We start from the raw sequence: 21,207 nt of genomic DNA on the forward strand, positions 1-21,207 counted from the left end.
TGTGTCGGATTAATGACGAGGAGCGGTGGCACCAGCCTTGATGACCCGAAGAAGAGGGGCTCCCAGGGCACAAGCAGTGACCGCGGTATTGCCCCCCGGCGGCTGCGGTGGGCCTCGGAGCAGGACGGCCCTCTCCCGCCGGCCTGGGGGTGGGGGGGTGTAGGAAGCAGAGCGGGGGGGGTGCGGGAAGGCGGCGGTCCCGGCAGCGCGGTTCCCCCCCTCCCCGGCGGCGGCGGCTCCGCGCAGGGCGCAGCGCTGCTCCGCGGGATCCCCCGCCCGGGTCTGCTCCGCCGCTCCCGGAGCCGCCGGGGCAAAAACCATACACCGACGCTGCTTGATTTAATCATTTATGCTTTTAAACGGGCGAAGCGGCTCGGCAAAAGAACAGGAGCGAATGCGAAATGTATTTATTTTTTTCGCCTTTTTTTTTTTTTTCCGGAGGGAGGGTGGTATTTAACATATGGCACTCGGTAATCTCTACACAGAGGCTGTTAAAACATCTGCTGCCTCCGAACACATGCGGCAGCGCCCGTGGGCACGGGGACAAGGCGAAGGGGCAGCTCGGGCACGCTGCTTTCCGCGGCCGCGGGGCCCCCCCGACGGCCTCCCCCGCCGCCTCCCCGCCCGCCCGCCTTTTGCAGTGCCGGCGTTTCCCCGTTAGAAACGGGTGCTGCGTATATAAAAGCCGTCGCACTGGGGTAAACTGGTTTAGGGGTTTTAACAATTTATTTTATTTTTTCACGACGTTGCTGCAGATCAACGCCACCTCCGCTTGCAGAGCTGGCGTGCTTCCATCTACTGATATAGGGGCTTTTTTCCCCTACCAGGACGCCCCCCCAGCAAGGTGGCGGGCAGGCAGCGGCCCGCCCGCGGGGCCTTTGGCTGCTCCCCCGGCGGCCGCCTCATCGCGGGGCGCGGGGGGCCCCCACATCCCTCCCTCGGTCCCCGCGGCTCCCCGCCGCCGGCAGCCGCGCCGTGCCCCAGACATCACCCCACTTCGGAAAGTCGGTGCCGGACAATTAGGACACCCGTTGTCCTCCCCCCCGAAACCCACATAAATCACAATCGCTGCATTGTCGGGCTACAAAGCCAGACGGGAGCGCTTATGAATTTAAGTTTGGAGAAGGAAAACGTGCGCTGACACAACACGCTCCCTGTTCACAGGAGTAGCCAGGAAGGGGAAATGAATGGTGGAAGTTAAAGAGCCTTTCATTGCGGAGCACGCCGCGCCGCAGCGGGTCCCCGCTCGCCGCCCTCGACGTACGGCGGGGGCACCCCTCCTCGCCCCGTTCCTTCGCCGTCCTAAAACGCGATCCTTTGCTGGGTAAAGCTCTGCCCAATTCCGCCTACGGCGGGCTCGGCCCCGGTAAGCTCCCGCCTCGGGGGTGCGGGGCGGGGGGGAGGCGAGGGGCCACACACGGTGCCCGGCAGCGTCCGGACGGCGCCGCCGCGACTTGGTTTGGGCTGCGGCCGGGTGCTGCTCGCTTGGTGGACGGGACGTGAGGAGGTGGGCGCGGAACTGCTTTTGCGGGAGGATGCTGCTACCAACGGGTGGAGGGCTCGGTTGTGCCGGCCCGGCTCCGCGTTACCGGGGGATGGGGGGCAGGGAGTCCTGCTGGCTTTTTAGTGGCGAAGTAGCCATTTGCTCCGACGGGCGGGTTAGGTGCGGGGCCCTACCAGCCGGTTTTTGACAGGGAGCCCTTGCCGCTGTACTCCGAAGAGATGCAATCCACGGCAGAGCTGGCCCCATCCCTCCCACCCGCTTCTATGCGGAGGGGCGAGGGCTGGCGTGGGAGCGGGCGCCTTTGCCCACTCGCGGGTCAACGACGGCGGGTCGCCCGCCTCCCGCGATGCCAGCACGGCCCGTGCGGCTCCCAAGACCAGCGGTGCGGTCAGGTGAGGGGTCTCCGCTTCGCCCCCTTCCCTCCCAGGCTGCTTTCGATGCCGGGCAGCATGCGTCCTTAAAATATAATCTGCCCGGTAACAATCAGCGCGCAGCGGCGAGAGCCCCAGAGCTATTGGCTATGCAAATGGAGGGAGGGGAAGCGGCGCCCCAAACTCCCCACTCACACATTTAAGGCGGTATTTCTCCCCCCCCCCCCCCGTTTTTCCCCCCGCCCCCGCTAAGCCCACCTCGGCGGCGCCCGGAGGGGGGGTAGGCCGGCCGCGGCGGGGAGGGGGGCTGCTGCTCCTCCGGTGCACCGCCGGGCCGCCGCAGCTCCCCGCCCGCCCGCCCGTCCGGGCGGCTCATCCCCGGCCGGCCCCGGCAGCTCCTGCCCCCCTCGGGAGCCTCCGCTCTACCGTAGCAGGCAGCGGCAGAGACTTCGCAAAGTTGACACATTTTGCAGGCGGGGAGCGACGGCGGCGAAGTGCGAGGAGGGTGGAAGTCACCCGGTGCGGGACATAACTCCTCTCCCCCCTCACCCCCCCACCCCCCCTCCAGCCAACCTCCCTCCCTCCCCCGCCGCGTTTCCTAGAAAGTTGTGTCAGTGCGGCCGTGCCGTGCTAAAACGGTTCGGCTGCTGGAAACACGTTTGTGCGCCGGAGGAAGTAGCGTGGTGATCACTGTTAGATTTCACCCCGAAAACGCTGTCGAACCCACCCCCACCTCCACCCCCCAAGGACCCCTGAAGGGCCTTTTTTTCGGGTTTGCTGTTAGGCTGCAGTCAGCAGGGAGCTCTGATGTCACCCCGCCCGGCTGCAGATTAAGGGAGTACCGGGGGGGGGGGGGGAGAGCGGGTCAGGGGCTTGAGGACGGGGACGGGACGTGGATCTGGCTCCCTGCCGAGCCTCGACGCTTAAGCCTTCGTCCCGATCGTCTCGGTGGGTACCGAGAGGGAGCCCTTAGTTTCTTGCAATAAGAAGAGCGGGGTGGTGGGGGTGGTGGTAGCGGGGGGATCGATTGAGACGGGCTCCCGCAGAAGGAAAGTGTGGAGCGGATTTCACTTGGTCGCTGGAAGGAAGAAAAAGAGAAGCTGTCATTTGTGTGTGTGTGTGTCCCTATACGAGGGCCTCCTGGTTCCTTGTTAGCTTATAGACAGGAAAAAAAAAAACCGCGTTTGATGTTACGTCTGACCAGCTGCTGTTCTCCATAATAACAAGAGAGAGAGAGAGAGAGAGAGAGAGAGAGAGAGAGAGAGAGAGAGAGAACTGCCTGCCCTGGCGAGTTGCGTCACTTTGCTTCAACTTTAGGCTAGAAATCAAGAGAGAGGGAGAGACCAGTTTCAAGGGAGGCAGGAGCGAGCTGGAAAGCCCAGCCGTCTTCCTCCCACCCACCTACCCCTCCTCCTTTACCCCTCTCCTTTCCCCACCCCCTTTCCCCCTCAAAAAAAAAAAAAAACTTTTCCATCAGAGAAAGAGGGAGATCTCTTTGGAAACATGGAGCTGCTGTGCTGCGAGGTGGATCCCATGAGGAGAGCTTTGCCGGACCCAAACTTGCTCTACGATGACCGCGTTTTGCACAACTTACTAACCATAGAGGAGAGGTATCTGCCCCAATGCTCCTACTTCAAGTGCGTCCAGAAGGACATCCAGCCCTTCATGAGGAGGATGGTGGCCACTTGGATGCTGGAGGTTCGTATCCCGGCGCCTTTCCCCGGCCCCTCGGAGCGGTGCCGGCCGGGCCGGGGCAGGGGGGGAGGCAGGGCGGCCGGCTGGGGGCTCCCCGCGTGGGGCAGCACCTCCGCCTCGCCCCGTCCCCTCTCGCCCTGCAGCCTCTCGCCCCTCCGGTCGCGGTGGGGGTTCATCTTGCCCCACTTCCCCCCCCACCCCCGCTTCTCCTCCCCCTCGCGAGCTCACCCGGTGCGGTGGGGGAAGGGGCGCGGGGCGCATCGGCGGCCCACGGAGGGGATCGTTCCTGCCGGGGGGCTGCCGCCAAGCGGGGTGCAGGAGGGGAGGAAGCGGCGGGGGGTGGGGGGGTGTTGGAAAAGTCATTTGCAATTAAAAAGTAAAGAAAAGCCGCCTCCGGCTGCGGGCGGCCGGGAGCGCTTGAGACTGAGGCTTTTCTGGGAAAAGGAGCTGCGCCCGGGGCAGGGCGAGGGACGGGGGGTGCCCGGTGCCCCCTGCGTTTTGCCCAGCGAGGATTTCATGCCCACGTATGCAGTGGTGAGGACGTGCCTTTTTTCGCCATGTTGCGTTGCATGCAACTGTGCTCGGAGGCGCCGAGCCCGTCTTCCCCCCTCCTTTCCAAAAAGGCGCTCGGAAGTGCACCCCGCCGCCGCGCCCCGGTCCCCCAGGCCTGGCGGGGGTCTGTCGGGAGGCCCGAGCTGGCGGCGATCCCCCCCTTCCCACCGATACTTCAGGCGGGGCGGCAGAGGGCCCGGATCCCCGCAGACTCGCCTGCCTTGCCCTGGCCCCACCACCCATCGTTTGCCCCTTCGGATCTCCCTTGGGGGGGACCTTTCCCGGGCCACCCCCCCCGGGTTGGAAAGACCAGACTCCCCGCTTGGTTTTCATGTGCGATTTGTGCATTTTCACCCTTGCTCCGATTTTTGGTAAATTTTTGAAATAATTTTTACGCTCGCTCCTGCTAAAAGGATCCAGGCTGCTCGGGCTCTCCCCACCCCATCTCACCCTCACTGTGTCTCGTCCTCCCCCCCCCCCGCCGGATCGGGGGCGCAGGGCTGGGGGACACCCCCCGGGGGAATTTTTACAATTGTCGGAAACGATAGGGGACCGTCCCGGGATGCCGCCGGCACCAAAACCGGGACCCCCGGGGAAGTTTTGATATTTTTATCGATTTTTTGAAAATATGACGAAATAAAAAAAAAGGGGGAAAAAATTGGGTCGCAAAAAAAAAAAAAAAGTCGGAGGCTGCTCGCTTGCTGCTGGATGGGGCTTTTCGGCTCTCCCACACAGTGTCTTGAATTCATTTCTTACTGAATGAACTAAAGGAATGTGAAAGCCGATTGACAGCCTTCCCAGCCTCTCCAGAGATCTCCCCCTCCCCCAAAATTTAGCTCCCCGGGAAACAAAAATAGCAGGAGCCGTAGCAGGGAGGCAGCGGTCGATTTCGTGGGATCACTCATTTATTTATTTTTTCCTTCTCTCTTTCTCTCTTTCTACCCCCACCCCCCACCCCGCTGCCCCATCTTCCCCTCACCACGCTCCTCGCTCGCAGGTCTGTGAAGAGCAGAAGTGCGAAGAAGAAGTTTTCCCTCTGGCCATGAATTACTTGGACAGATTCTTAGCTGTGGTGCCCACTCGAAAGTGCCATCTGCAACTGCTGGGGGCAGTGTGCATGTTCCTGGCCTCCAAGCTGAAAGAGACAATCCCCCTCACAGCCGAGAAGCTGTGCATATATACGGACAATTCCATCAAACCCCAAGAGCTGCTGGTAAGCAGCCCCCTTCCACCTTCTCTCCATCAGCTCTCGCGCTGGCGGCCTCCTCCTTCCCGCTCCCTCCCAAGCACGGCCACCCGCCGCCTTTGCCACCCGCCCCACAGCTTTAAAAAAAAAAAAAAAATCACGCTTTTCACGGGTTTTTATGCGCTCTGTGAATTGTCAAAAAGCGCTAAAGACTGCGGGGGGTGGGTGGGTGGGGGGTGTGTGGACCCGCAGCCGCGCAGAGCGGGGGCAGAGGGGACGCAGGCTACCTCCCTGTCGGTTCGGGCTCCTCTGAAGGCGCCCCGGCCGTACCCGCTCCCCGCCTCGCCCGCCGGGGCGGCGCTGCCGGGGGCAGCCCGCGCGGAGGGGGGTGGGGGGCAGGGTTGGGGTCACCGCAGGGACCGCGTGTGTGTCCCCCGTCCCGCACCGCCTGTCCCGCCGTGGGTGCGGGAGTCCCCGCAGGGGACCTCGCCGGGAGGGAGGCGCCGGGCGCACGTGCGCGGCGCGGGGCGGCGGCGCCACCTGGCGGCAGACACGCGCCGCCGGGCGTGACTTCACCCCTGGAGCGGCTGCCGGGCGGCCCCGCGCCCCCGGCGGGGCGGGGGGGACGGCGGGGGGTGGGGGGGCTCCCGTCCCGTCCCGTCCCGGGGGCCCGTCGGCCGCCCACCGCCCCGCAAAATGCCGGGCAACCGCCCGCGGGCTGGGCCGCTGTGGGTGCCCGGCGGTGCGGCGGGACGGGGCGGGCTCCCCGCCGTGCCCGAGCCCAGGGGCCCTTCTGCAGCCGGCTGGCTGCTGGGGAGGCGCAGGTGCCAGCAGGTAAATGCCTGGTTTTATAACCTGGGTAGCTGCGGCCTTGGTCCTGCGGCTTTTGCGAATGAGGTGCCCGGGAGGTTATCTCCGAGGCAGGTGGCGAGGTGAAAATTCACCTCGGTTAAACAACCCTGTGAGTAAAAGGCCACGTCTGGTCCTTCTCCTGGGAGACCTCAAGATCAATTCGGACATAGTGAGAGCAGAGACAATCGAAATTATTTAATGGAATAATATTTGCTAAGCGCTTCATGATCTAGAGCAGTAAGGCAAGTCTTAGCCTCTCAGTGAGATGTATATTCAGCCAAATAGCTTTGTTCTCACAGACCCTGGTGAATGTGCGTAGCCAGCCGAATCCCAGGAGAATTTCTCCTATGAATCACTGGGTGAAGGCAGCGGGAATTCCCCCCGGGGAGGGGTTGGGAGCTCACGCTTCTGCAGAGCTTTGCACTGCGAGCCCTGCCATGGCTGTCACAGACACGAGCTGTCCCACTGGTGGTGCGGACTGTCGGGGGAAGTGCCTTGGCCCCCGTGCGGGAAGGCGTGAAACAATGTGCCTACCTTTTTGTGCCACGTGGATTTAAGCATGTGTTTTAAGTGCTTCCCTGTATTTGGCCCTCTAGATTTTAGTGCTCTTTGATATTAAAATCTGTCACATCAGTAATGTTGGGAAAATCAGTTCTTAGTTAACATAATTGCCATTACGTTCAAGCACTTTACAGGTTTTCTTGAGAAAGGAAAAAAAAACCTGTCTAGTTTCTGGGGCCGGTTACATACATGAACATGAGATTTTTCAAGCTATGGAGGGCTTTGTCATAATCCAGTAGGAATGCCTGTAGGAAAGTGACTTGCTGTTAAAGCGGGCATCTATTCAGAGAAACGACTGCAGAAATGGCATTGTGGGGTCCATGTTTATGGTTTCTCAGCAACGCTGGTTGACGTCTCCTCGGCTGCAAAATTAAAAGGACGGTTTTTTTCGACTTGCCAGCTCTACAAGCTTAGCTGGGGCTCCCCGCCACGCTGGGCTCCATCAGGCTCACGCATCATCAGGACTCAAGAATCAGTGCATGGAATTTAGTTAATAGCTAATAGTTGATGCATGAGGCAGAAACGAGTCCAAAGCCTGCGCTTTGTTCACTCTGTGGGGCACTGAAAGGTATTCGAAACTTATTTTAAATGTTGAAGTGTGCAGGTCTAGCCTGGCTTGAACCCTTTGGCTGGATCTGTTGGTTAGGTACCATTTCTACATGTAATCACGTTGCAGGGAATGGCCAGTAGTTACACACACACCCAAGCTTTCCTTTGATTTCACCGGGAGTTTTGGGCGCGCAAAGAATGTGGGAATGGATCCTACATGATTTATTGGCAGATAATTTACACAGGCTACTTCTTGGCTGTGTTATGTGCATTTCCTTTCGGCAAAGCCTGTCTTGGAGTAGTTTAAGCACCATCAGATTTATCTGCAGGCGCTTTTGAATAAAGTTTTAGGAGAGAATGCCGTCAAGCTAACTTCCCCAGTTTTTAAAAAAAGATTGTATATCTAGGTTATTTTTGTGCATGGTTATCCCTAGGACTTTAAATGGCTATAAAGTAAGGACTATAGCCATTTAAAAGAAGTTACTAGGAAAAGACCACAGTGACCTTGGCAATATCTAATTGCAGGCTAAACTTTCTGGGTGGGCATTCAACACTGGATACAAAAAAAGTAAAATCTTGGCAGGAGCTGCCAGGTCTCATTATTTTCAGTAGAGCTTGACATTTCCAGTGTTAAAAAAAAAAAAAAAAGAATAAAAAGAATAAAGTCAACAACTTCAAAGCAGTAGGGGCATACGGAAAAAATGTTTGAGCAAAACCGATTTAGCAGTGATATAATTGCAATCAAAGAAATAAGCGAAGTGGGGTTTTTTTCAGCTTTACTTATGGCTTTTCTTCTCTTCTCCCCTCCCTGTCCCTCCCTGCAGGAATGGGAGCTGGTGGTGCTGGGGAAGTTGAAGTGGAACCTTGCAGCTGTCACCCCGCATGATTTCATTGAACACATCCTAAGGAAGCTGCCTCTACCTAAAGACAAGTTGCTTTTGATCCGGAAGCATGCACAAACGTTCATTGCCCTTTGTGCCACAGGTAGGCGAAGATGATCTGGGTGCGCCTGCTGCTTGCCATGTGGTTGAAAGTGTAGATTAGTCCCTGGTGGTGCAAAGGATTTTCATCCCCTCCATCCTTACGTGATATGGGAAGAGTGGCTGAAGCTGGTGGGACTGTTTGCAAAGGGCATTGTGAATCAGGTCCCGAAACTGTGTATAAACAGAATTCTTGCAGCCGGGAGCTGTAGTGCAGCTGCAGTCCTGCTCCTGCTAGCGTGTGCGGTGCTTTTGCAGTGAAGTCAGTAAGACTGGATTAGACCACACGATTTTCTACTTTGCCCGTTCACTAATTTTTTTAAAGGGCCACAGATCATTTGTGAGGACGGAAATGGGACAGCCAAAATACTAGAAGCAGTTATGGCACATTAGCCCAAAATGCATAGGGCAAATGCATTAAATTAATGTGTTTGTAAATTTTTCGTTAACTTGATGCTGTCTAGGTAAAAGGTAAAAATTGTATTTTAATATGTATGTGATACTCCACATAACTGAAGCATAGGGAATGGCAATTCAGAGTAATGACTTTTTTTTTAAAAAACATTTGGATTCTTTCTGTAACTTCACTCAAATAAAATGGTGAGACTAGTTTGTTTCACAGGGAACCGTTACACTCCCCTTTTGTCGTATGTTTGGCTGAGCACAGTTTCTGAAGATTTAGATGAGAATAATAGCTTCTGTGGAAGAGAGGCTTTTAATTTATACCTCTCTGCAAAACACTTTTTTGTTTGGGTTTTGTTTTTTTTTCCAGTGACTTGTAGAAAATAAGTGCACTCTTAATTTTCATCCAGAGAATGAAATGGTTAGACCACTTCTTAGAAGCTAGACCTGGAACAGATGAACAGCATGCAGTGTCTTCCAGGATTATTATCAAGTAGGGGTAAGGAAGACAGGGTGCAGCTTTTTGGTATGAATATCTACTGCTATGCCTGCTTCTTGGTATTTGAGATGTAATGGCTGCTTTTGCAATGTAGGCCAGTTTATGCTACCTCAGTCAATCTGTTCTAGAGAATCTTACAGGGGCTCAGTTATGGTAATTGACTTTTTGGTTACCAAGATGATCAAGCTTTTCCTTCTTTTCCCACTGCTGTATGATCATTTTCTAGTGAAAGACCACAGGACTCAATAGAAATATTGCTCAAAGTCTGCAGGATCACTCTTGGTAATTCATCAGGTTTCTGGACTAATTAGCTTTTTACTTTAGGGTTAGTCTGTCAGTTTTGCCTTCTTTCTTTGCCTTCTCCTCTTACCCAGGATTCATTCACACTACCCTTTTCTTCTGAAAAAGATGGTCTTTCCCATGGACATTTCTCTGGATCCTTGCAACACCATCAGCCATCAACTTCCAACATACCTGGATGTTGTCTTCCAAACCAAACCAATCTTCCCTGTCTTTTGTTGCTTTCACTTCCTACAATAGTGTTTTGGTTTGTTTATTTCTATCCAAGAGGACATTTTCTTGAGTGACATAGATTTCATTATGATTTAACTTTCCAGATTCTGGTCTGTAATCCTTTGCCCTTGAAGTTTTACATATAACCAAAACATTGCAGGACTGTGGGCCATGAAGGAGTTTCCAAAGTCCATGGCCATTCTCCATGAATTCTGTGATGGTTAGCTCCGTGCCTTACTAGTACATTTACCGAGATGCAAAACAGCATCTCCTCTCCAGCCCTTAGTCCAGTCATGCACTTCTCTCATGTGTTTCCCCCATGTGACCTGCTTCTTGTACATCTCCGATGCATGAGTTGAAGTCCTCTGCATAGAGTTTAAAGAGGCAACCAGTCAGAGTTTCTTTTCTTGAAAAGGAAAGACGTAATTGACTCTGTACAGAGTTTCCCAAAAGACAGGACACCGTGGCGCTGGCTGTAGATTTTCTTTTCTTCTCATCCCAATTTCCACAAACCACTGTGTTGGCATTAGGTTTTGAGGAAGACCCACAACCCCTTGCAATTTCAAAAGCGGAGATCTTACCCAAGTCCTCATTCCCAATTTTCTACCTCATTCCCAGTTTACTAGCAGGCTACTACCCCCATCTGCGTTATAGAAATGTCATGTTATTACAACTGTATTTCCCTTTCACTGCCACACTTCTTGAAGTCGTTTTTACCCTCCTCGGTGAAGAAAAGTCCCTTCTCATCAAACTTCCTTCCAGATCCAGTTGTCATTTCCTTTTCTTGTCCTATTTGTTGCAGAGGTCTCATCAGCCACTCTGTTTCTTCTTTCCCTTTCTCCCTCAAAGCTTCTGCTCTCCGCCAGCACGGGTTAAGCCTGGTGTTTCGTTTCCCCATTTGCCTTCTTTCAGCAGGATGACCTCCTTTGACATGTGGCTGCCTCTTCCCTCGCTCCCTCCACACGTGTTTTTAGCCTGGGTTTGACTCTTTCACCAGACCTGACCTCGCTGGCTGGCTAACGGGTCTGGTCTGGAGCACAGCAATGAATTTCTTTTTATTTCCATCTCAGTATAGTTTCCTCTGCTTTCAACTATTTTTTTTTCTTCATTAATGTATGGTGCAAAATCTGGCATATTTTGAACTTTCTCCCTGTAGCCCCAGTTCTTCTTCACCAGTTGCACCATTTTAATTTCCCAGCAAAAGCACACACCAGAAATTCCCAAGTGTTGCCTGTCTTTACAACAAGAGCTGGTTGTGGTCTTGGTCCTGCAATACTTTGTGCCAGCAATCGAGAAGGAAACAACCAGTAACAGTTTTGGATGTTGTGCTGGATGTGTAGGGTCACTTTGATATGCATCTCTATTCTCCTTTTGTTTTGAACGTTATGCAAAAGGAGATGATACTTGGTTCTTTTGTATATTCCTCTCAGTAATGTTCTATCATTTTGGCAGTATCTCTGTTTCTCTGTCTTTATTTTAAGCCCAGTTTCTGAAACAAGCTGCATGGATATAAATCCACAGCCTCTCCCCCAGTCCTTCCGGTGATTAATGATTCACATGAGCATGACTGAAACTGGAACGTATCCCTCTTTGCCCTTGGTCCCATCTGAACGTACGGCTGCTAAACAAGACAGAACCTTATTCCCTGAATAAAAAGTTTTCTCTTTACTGTGCCCTGCACTCACAATGCTTTCAGGAGCCTCATTCTCTACTGGAAGGAGCCAAAAGTGGTGTCTGCTGCAGCCCATCCCTGGCTGTGCTTCCAGCAACGTGGCCATGCAAACAGGGTACTGTCATTAAGCGAGAGCTCGATCTGTTGGCTGGGAATTGCCCATGCATAGGCCAGCTTCCTTCAAGCTGCCTCGCTTGCTGCGCAGTAAGAGCATATGGATTGACATGCCCTGGCATAGGCTAGTCTATCATCATGTCATTTGTTTTCTCATCCCACTGGTGGCTCCTTGTGTAAGCGAAAATTTCCTTCAGGAGTCTTCTGAATTTTAAAGGCACTAAGAGGCTGCGTCTGGACCCCTTGTCCTTACAATATAGCTTACTGCTTTTTCAGCATGGGGGGTTCCTGTTATTTGTAAGCCCAATGGAGATCATCCCTCATCTGCTCTCTGGGATCCTGTTGCTTTGCCGCTCTGAGCCCACCTGTTCATTGCTTTGCACCCTTCATCCCTCCTCTGTTTGCACAGCGCTCCATAGTTTAGAAGTGTTTTCTCTGGGGTTGCCTCTTTGCTTGTACATGCTGGGGAAGTGAGGGAATCGCTCCTGGAGGAGTGGGAAAGGGCACCAGCTATGGAGCTGTGTGCAGAGCAGAAGAGGACCATGTATTATTTCCCTGACTTTAGCATGCCCTTCGTTTCTTCTTCTCCCAGGCTGTTGAGAGTCACAGATGCCTAGCTGCTTCTTTGCATTACACTCTCTTGTTGGAGGCTGTATGTGCCACTGTTACAGCACAGGAGACCCCTTTTTATGTCAGAGCCTGTAAGGGAATGGGTTTTGGGGGAGGACAAGCTGTGCAAGTCAGGCTTTCAGAAAGAGGAGCTGTGCGTTTCCGAACACAAGTTGTAATGGAGAGACTAATCTCAATGAGGAGGTCTTCAGTGTTTAAGTGGCATGCAACTCTCGGAAGCAAAAAGCTTTGCAGACTTGCAGAGACAGGCGGCAATTTATGTAGATCCCTAGACTTGGCCCTCTGCGTGGTCTCTTCTGTGCTTCAGCCGAGTCCTGTGGCAGGTGACATGTTCCCGTGATGGATACAATGCAGCATCTCACAGACTGGTGGCTTTCAAAGCTGGTGTCTGCAAAGAGGCTAAGAAAGAGGAGGAAAATTTCGGCTTTAAGTCAGTTTTGTACAGTGTGCCAAACCTCTGCCCACTGTCTCTGGGACATTAATCATGTACATTTGAAAGCTGAGAGGCTTTTTTTTTTGACTTCTGGGCCAAATCCTGGGTCCTTACTCAGACAGAAGTTCTGTGGAAGTCAATGGGAGTGTTGTCTGAGCAAAGACTGCAAGATGAGGCCCATAAACCCTAGTGATCTGGAGGGTAACCACACAGAATGCTTTGTAACACCAAGAGGCATGTTTGGTTCTCAGGACTGTGGCTAGGCCAGCCTACTATGCATCTTTCCTCTCTCAGCCAATGTGAGAGCTACTGGGCTCTGTCCCTGCAGAGGATAAAAGTGCGATATGAGTTTTAGCCGGGACCTGTTCTTTGCAGAGGGAAAGAAGTCCACAGAGCCTTCGTTGTGTGGATTAATCTCTTAGAAAGGAAATTTATGTTTCAAAGTGGCGGTAGTTGCATGAATCTTCTTGCATGACAGAAAAAAGAATAATGCACATGAATTTATTGTCGTACAAAAGAAGGCTCTTGCTTGTTCCTGGGAGAGACAAGTCATATCAGTATATTGAGCTCTCCAGCAAAATGAAGCCACAAGAACCAGGGAAGCTCCATCAACAAGTAAGCAGGGCCTGGGAAGTGTTTTGTATGAGCAGACTCACTCCTTGAGTAGTAGGACCCGTCAAATCTGGGAAGATGAGGTGGAAGGAAATGGAGGAAGAGAGACTTTGCTGATCCAAGCTGGGGTAATTGATAGATAAGTTGCTCTCCTTCTTACCAGCTGCAGATCTGACCTTTTGATGTTGAAGCACTAACATAATCCTGATCCTTGCTTAGGCTTCCTTACTGGAGGTGTAGAACAAGTGAAAATAATAGTCAGTACAAACTGTTGTTCAGAAATAGAGTTTAGGATCCGCTAACAAGCATGTTGTACTGAGTGCTCATATACTTTACACAGACTGCTCAACGTGTTTCCCTGTCTCTGCCTCACTTGGATGGTTGTAACGTAGCATTAGCATTTAGGATACTTCAGACCCATTATTGTAAAGGCCAAATACTTTTTGCCTTACCGTAGCCTAGGAACAGAATTAGATGTCTGCCCTCCCGCCTACTCAAATAGAAGCAGGTCTGCATTATATTTTACTTGATGGTTTTTTGTTTGGTCATACTTGGCACTGCCATGCCATTTTTTGAAGGGCTGGAGAGTCACCTGGTTTTGCCTTTAAAAGCAGAAATAGTTATCATGGGGAAAAATTGCTGTGTCTTGTAGAAATAAGAGAGCAAGAGAAAAAAATGACCAATGCAGTTAAAACCAGCTGCATCTGAAAAAAAAGTAGCACACTGACTCTGTAATTGCATTTGGATCAAAACAGGCAAGAATTAGATTCACTACTTATATTGTTTCCCTTAGACCTCTCTTTTAAACTTACATGGTAAAATATAGATCCATTAAGTCCTCATACTAAAGTCATTGGCTGAGTGAAGTTTGAGGCTGGGTGAAATTTGACCATTATCTATATAGTTTTATAAACGGATGTTGGTGACTTGTCATGATTCTGTTCTGCTGATGGAGGTAAGATTCCTTTTTTTTCCTCCTGTGAGAGTGTTGTCTTCCTCCAGGCAGCAGTTTCCAGTTCTCCATTTGCAACTCTGAAAATAAATCTTTATCGAATTATAGAGATGAAAACTGGCTGTTAAAAAAAAAAACCAACCTGCAGCCCAAGCAGTAACAAGGGTCGTTATAAGAAGGTAGAGTTCGCACCTGCTTTGGCACACCGAGCACATTCAGCCTGGATATTTGTCAGTGTTCTTTTCCTTCCGGCAGTTTTCATTTATTGGCTGCAAGTTAGGGCTTCCCCTTGCAGGACCTCTCTGGGTTCCTGCCTCCGGTTCCCTCCTGCTTTAGACTGACTGTCAACCTTGCATTTTCCTGGCTCAGAGGTAGTGAAGTCCACTGGATCAGGAGAAAGCCAGCAAAACAGCTCGGCTGTGGTGCACAGGGTCCTAGAACCTGACCATAGGTTACATGTGCTGTGCGGGCAGAAAAACGTCCTCAGCACATGCATACGTTCATGCCCTAGCTGTCAGTGTGAGCTCCAGCCTGAAAGCAGGCTGAGGACTCGAAGTACCCTGAATTTGCTTGATGTCTGTGGCTGGCTGGTCCAGAGGTGGCTGTGTTTCAAAGGGCACTGTTTCTTGTGTCGTTTTTTTTTTATTTCCAGCACTTGAAGTCACTGGGGTTATGCAAGGTTGGCCCATGTTTTTAGGCACTTTAGGAAAAAGTTGGTACCGAAATGGCAATAGGACAGTTTCTGGTGTTTATTTCCTGCGAATAGAAAGTAAAAAAAGACATGCTTTCTGACTACCCAGTTCTTCCCTTGAACAGCTCGTGTGCTCAGATTCGCAGCGTCTACATGCTGTTGCACTGCTCCTCTGACGTTTCACGAGGCTCTTGCACTTTGCAGTGGAATTGCATAAATCACAAAAAAGTTGGAGGCAGAGCCATGTCTTCGGTGCAGGTTCTGGGTGCCCATTAACCAGGACTGCACGTAGATCCGAAAGATGGATTTAGCCCATAACCTTGCTTCAGGTGTCCATGAAGAAGTGATTTTTGTAAGATTCCCTCTGTAATTCAGGGTTCATAATCTCCAGCAAGAATTTAAAGTAAAAGCATATGTTTCAGAGTTAAATGTTTAAGTCGTCTCTCTCCCCCTTTTGATTTTTTATTTTTTTAAATCCCAGGGCAAGCTTTTGACTTAATTCTGGGGGGCAGTTTTACCTGGGTGAAAACTGAGTACGAATGGTGGGACTTGGCTTGTTATCATGGGGGAAGCAGCGGTAGAGGTTTATAATTGAAAATAACATGTAAAAAGCTTGTTTTGGATTTCTTGACGGAATGTAAGGGACTTGAGGGGCGTTCTGCATCCCCTCAGATACGGTACTTAATTTTTATGCTTTCATTGCACCTTGACAAACATTTCACGTAGTTATTGCTTTGCTTGAATATGGAAATATGTTAATTACGGCCTTTATTCCACTGCCTGCTCTTTTCCTCAGCCTTTTCTATTCAACCCTCTAGGTGGCCCAGCACAATGTGGCTTCTTTTCTTTCAATGAGCTCTTTCCACACTAATAGGGTCCAGGGTGATGTGGAGAACCATGTGCACAAAATTGGTGCACCACCCCCCATCCCTTTGTGGGTATGTCAGGTTAAATTCATATCAGCAGGAGGGTCACTGCCATGATTTTCAATAGCGCGAGATGAGGTGATGACTTCAGACAATGGCGCCACACTCTCCAGTTGGAGACACTTGCCTCACCAGTTGCAGTAGTTAATTAATATGCTAAAAATAGAAGCCAGTGATACAAATCGCTGCCTGTTGTACAACAAAGACTGGGCATGTGTAGCTTTGATAGCCAAGTTTATGGTGCTTGTTATGGAGGGAAGTTAGTTTAGAGCTAGAGGCAATGTAAGACTTTCTGGATGCTGAGCTTTAGTCACTCTGGGCCTCTGGCCATTCGCTCACTGTCTCATTTGCATTATGAATGACATTAAGGGAACTAACAAGGTTATTGGGCATAGAAATGTTCTCATGTGACCCCACGTGGAAGCAGACCTACAGCAGTGCTAGTTGGCAGGGGCACTGTGGCTCTTTATTCAGCTTCCTAGGAAGACACTTTCTGGGAGTAGATATAAAATCAACCATGAGAAAACCGGCATTTGGATAATGTGGAGGTCCTGATGCAAGCCCCTAAGAGGCAAGGAAGTTCAGAGGACAGGCTGGAGCTGTGTCCTTCGCTCAGCCTGCCATGCCTGGCTGGTGCTGAGCGTTGAGTGCAAGACACAGGAGCTCCCTGTTGCTTGAGTCTCCCCACCAGCTGTCTGGGGCTGGGTGGGACTGCTCCATGGGGGCTCAGTGACCATGCATGAGGGTGTGGGTCCACCCAGGCCTCCGAGTCAGTACATTTCTCCCTGCTGCTGGCTCAAATTATGGGTGTGAGGGGGTGGGCTTTCGTCCTCATCCACTGCATCGTAGCTTCCATAGGTACTATCCAAATACTGGCAGAGTTTGAGAGGTTTCACATCATCTTTTCACTACATCTTCCCCAAAACTCAAGACAATGAGGGGTAAGTTATGGGAAGCCCGTAGTTCCCATGCATAACTAGGAGACGGTTTGATAAATTAAAGGATTTAAATGTGGAAGTCACATCCCAACTTAGGCCCACATTGGCTAAGTGCAGCCTCATTCACGCCAATGCAAGCACACAGATTTCGCAAACCCAAGTGAATGCAGTGTGTACCAGAGAAGAAACACACGTGGAGATGTAGTCTGCTTTAATTTAGCCCTTTTCTAAAGAAATTAGTGGGATTGCTGATGAATTGCTCTATGTAGATGACAGCAGATTTTGGGGATACTAGGTCTCTCTCATAGATGTTCCAACATACTTAAATTTTATAGACATTTATTTCATGGACCAGGAGGACACTCAGGACAGTCATGCAAACACATAAACATCCTCTTATTTTTGGGACCCTTTAACGATTCCTGGTTTTCATATTAGACTTTGTAAACCCGTGGCCCAGCAATCACGCTTCTTCTGTGGAGCTACTAGCTACCAGATCAATCCGCAGGCATGAGCTATTGCAGCAGTCACCCAGAGCCAAGTCCTGGGGTCCCCTGTCAGTAGCAGTGAGTAAGAAGAGAGGCAAAACAATATAAAATGGGGGCTGTTTCAAGGGCTTAAAATCCCACTGTATTTGTGGCCTGCTCTTAAGGTCTGGCCTGATGATAAGTGCAACCACAGGCTGAGGCACTGGGGATAGGGCAGGCTCTGTGGGGAGTGCATGTGCTCTGTGTTAGGTAGCCTTATCTCTTTTACCTGGTCATCCATTTATAGGCTGGATGTCCTTGCGTATGTGTGTATGAAAGTGATGTGTGTATGAAGGTGATTTTGATCATAAAAGTGCAATTTTGGTTACCTTGACATGTGCTGAGATCAGCATCCTTAGGGCTGTCCCCCACACTGGTAAGTAGGAGTCAAGGCTCTCCTGCTTACTCACTCATTAGTGGGGGCAATATAACTTAATCTGCAAGATCATCAGCTTTCTTGTGTACAGTAGGTTCTTACTATTACAATAGTGCATAATTATTATTTTTATAATAATGGCAGTCCATATTCACTGCTTCTGTTGGTGGGAATTTGCTCCTTCAGAAGTGTTTGACCGAGTGTGATGTCTGCTGAGCTTTTCTGGTAGGAAGGACAGTGGACTTAAGCAGCGTGCAGTGGTGGGCTTGCAGGTGGTTATCTCCTGGTGGCTTTGTGAGACAGACAAATCCATGTCAGGGTTTCAGCTCCTCCTTTTCTCTCTCCACTGCTAACATCCCCCCACCAGTCCATCTGGATGAACGTTATGACCCAAGTCCCAGCCTTACCTGACTTCATTCCTTGTGGGTCCCAGGGGTATATTCCAGCCTGGAGGAGAACATACCGCCTCCACAGCTATTGCAGGATCTGCCAGCTCAGAGTCTGGAAGGCTGAGAACAACACTCCAGGTGTCTAAACCGTGAGCAGTTACACAGACATCACCACAGTTACAGAAGTTGTTCTAGCTGTGCAGAGAGGACTTGGGATCTGCCCTTAACAGAAGGGCAGTTTTCTGTAACAATTTGTTTCTATAAATAGGCTGAATATATTGACTGTTGTTTATTTCTTATTAAGTGTTACTTGGGTTTCCTCTTCCTTCTCCTCCAGTCGCTCCCAATTGAAAACTGGTAGAGAAGGGTTTGTTAATGAGTTATTGATGAACCAAACTTGCAAACCAAGTTTCATTTTAGGAAGACATCGGTAACCAAGAAAATCTCCTGGAAAAGGTATTTAGTAAGACATGCTGATAAGCCAGTGCCTATGGCAGTATCACAAACCATAAAATGGCCTTCTAAAGATAACAAGAACATTTAGTTTTATTTTAATTTCTCTCCTGATATCTACAGATGTGTGAGAGGAAGTTGTGAAATGTATTTTCCACTTGTTTATTGAGAAATAATAGAAATGATAAATGTGGTCTTTGTTTTTTCTTTGACATAGCTATGGGCTGTAAGTGTTCTCACTTCCTAATTGCAAAGGTGGTAAAGATGAATTGTTAATTAAAATCTCTTTCACGGACAGGTGTTTAAATGCTTGAGTTAATTAAGTCTTTAAAAATTGACGTAACTAAAAATCTCAGTTTGGTCCTTTGTGATACCGTATTCCAGTTAGTTTTCCAGTTATACAGAGAGCTCTAATGTGACTGAGACCCAAATTTCTGGCATAAATTACAGAAAGCCTCCTTCTTCTCTTTCCTTTTCTTTAAAACTAAGGAAAGACTATTAAAAATTGTCCAGGTTTACTTTATGCATCAGTGAGAATAAAAGACCAAACTGCATTTCCATTTTAATTTGCAGATCTGTTACCCCTCCTTTGACTGCTTGTGATGAGCACTGTGACTAATGAGCTCCGCTGGACCAAAAAGAGTGGCACTTTTCCCTTTCTTCTACTTCCCCGTTTTTTATTCTTGGGTGTGGTTTTTTTTATGTTGCTTGCCTCTGATGTTTTGCAGCTTTTCTGGTCCGGGCTTGGACTAATTCCCAGATCTGTTCTTGCAGATTTTAACTTTGCCATGTACCCACCATCAATGATAGCAACTGGAAGTGTGGGAGCAGCCATCTGTGGCCTTCAGCTTGATGACGGGGACAGCCTCACGGACCTCCTGGCCAAGATCACAAACACAGATGTGGTGAGTGTCCCACATTCCCCTTCTCCTTTCACTTCTGAGGGTGCAGTGGAGAACTGGGCCACCAATCCAGCCTGATTCTGAAAGCCCAGTGGAGCAAAGGAGGAGGGGTGCTCCTAGAGTGAGCGGATTGCAGGCATGGACCTGGCACCTTGGTTGCAGTGTTTTGGATGTCCAAAGCTCCTTAGGCTCCTGGGATAATTTTTCATTCATGCTTTGTTCAGCAGCTTGGTGGGGAGAGCCTGTTCTGCCCACCCTGGCTGATCGTCAGTCCTGCTATAGCGGGGAGCCGCCTTGGGTACCACCCTAGGTGATGGGGTGAGCAGGCAGAGAGCTTACCCTGGGGCATAAGGTAAACCAGTATGTGCGCCGGTCCTGCATTCGCAACCTTGGAAATGCTCTTCTCACCCTCCTTGAGGTATCTTCTAATAATCCTTGACTTAAGCAAAGTGAATAATGACCTAATGTGCTGGCACAGTGTGAGGCAGGTACAGCCCAGGCTGTCTGGATTTTTGTCTGTGACTTCACTAAGATTGCCCCACGAAGGGCATTTCTTGGCTTGTCAGAAGGTCGTGTCATCAGGAGGAGAGGTGAATCTGACAGCAGTTCAGTGGCTCAAACTCACACAGAAATTAGTTTGCTGGTCTGGGGTCAGCTTCTAGTGGGGACAACAGAAAAACCCAAATCTGACAGCTCTTCTTGGCAGTCTCGGCAGAAAGCTGGGAGGACTGAAAGGAACACTCAGGGTGCCTTCCCCAAGGGATGGTGCCTCACCTGCTCTGCCTCTGTGTCGGTGGGACACTGTGGGGAGAGCTTACGCTCCTGCAAATCCAAACTGCTTGGATAAACAGGAGTTTCATCTCTTTTGAAGCTGACGTGTTTTGCCATAATGAAATTCACTTGAAAGAAAATGAGTGAGGCTTTCTGAAATGCAGGCCACTAATAAGATAATGTGGGGGTTTTTTACCATAAAACTATGAGTTTCCAATGCGTCGTCCTTATCGTGTGCTAACTATAAAACTTTTTATTGCTTTTACTTTGCAGAGTAAATACACTGCAGTTACTAGATCTGTGATAATATTGTCAAGAGAAGGTTTGTTTTTTCCAGCAAATATTCTGCGTTTTGGTTAAAAAGGAGTAGTCCAGCTTAACAAAAGGGGAAGAATGTCACTATTTCTTTTTTTCTTTCAATCGGATTGAGCCTAATTTTCAAGTGCATTTCCGGGGCTTTCCATTTCTTCTGATTGGAACTTGGTTTTGCACAGAGGAAGGAACATTTCCAATTCTGAATGCTTATAAGGTAAATAAAGTAGCTGCAGAAATTTAACATACACTCATTTCAGTGTAAATGAAAATTTTACACAGGCAGTTGCTCTTTCGTGTCTCATTTTATAAGTATGGAGAAACAGCAGTGATACATTACAGTAAGCAACAGGAGTGTGCAAGGAGAATCTTATATAACAATTCAGACTGCATGGCCTGGTGCAAGTAATGCACAAAGCTCATTTGTACATTTAGACTGGGCAAACCCATTAAGTTCACTTTATTTACGTGGATAACAAGAATTATCCGTTATTGGTACTGATGTTGGTAGTTATTGGCTGAATGAAATTTCCTCCTTGGATGTTTGTCTGATTTGATGTAACACAATAAGTTTTAGCTCCTGCATGCAGCGAATGTCTGGGGGGACTCTTAAGACAAGTGTGCAGATGTGAGAGGAACTTTAGAAAACCAGACAAAGAAGGACAAGGATTTAGGGAGAGGCTAACATCTTGTTAGCAAAGGTGCTGTCTACAGCCAAGGTTGCAAATATCCATAGAATAGGGAAAGTGGTTTGTGCTAGCCCCTAAGGACTTCTTGTGTAACTCCATGCCTTACCTCCATGGAGTATCTGAAAGGCTGATGCCCCTTTGCTGTGATTTCCCTTG

General features: G+C 50.0%; 1 protein-coding gene across 3 annotated transcripts in view; it reads left to right on the forward strand.

The window, feature by feature from the left end:
* Nucleotides 1–1,428: 1,428 nt before the first annotated feature.
* The window catches only part of CCND2 (cyclin D2), a 38,622-nt gene continuing 18,843 nt past the window's right edge, over nucleotides 1,429–21,207 (forward strand). The window contains exons 1-4 of one of the 3 annotated variants that reach the window (XM_064462341.1): nucleotides 2,961–3,573; nucleotides 5,120–5,335; nucleotides 8,095–8,254; nucleotides 19,152–19,282. In XM_064462341.1, coding sequence (XP_064318411.1) covers nucleotides 3,379–3,573; nucleotides 5,120–5,335; nucleotides 8,095–8,254; nucleotides 19,152–19,282 — 702 coding nt within the window. In that variant the 5' untranslated portion in view covers nucleotides 2,961–3,378. The other 2 variants (XM_064462334.1, XM_064462326.1) reach the window with 2 other exon arrangements.

The sequence above is a fragment of the Phalacrocorax carbo genome, chromosome 1 (genome assembly GCF_963921805.1).
Source record: "Phalacrocorax carbo chromosome 1, bPhaCar2.1, whole genome shotgun sequence".
Classification (NCBI taxonomy): Eukaryota; Metazoa; Chordata; class Aves; order Suliformes; family Phalacrocoracidae; genus Phalacrocorax; species Phalacrocorax carbo.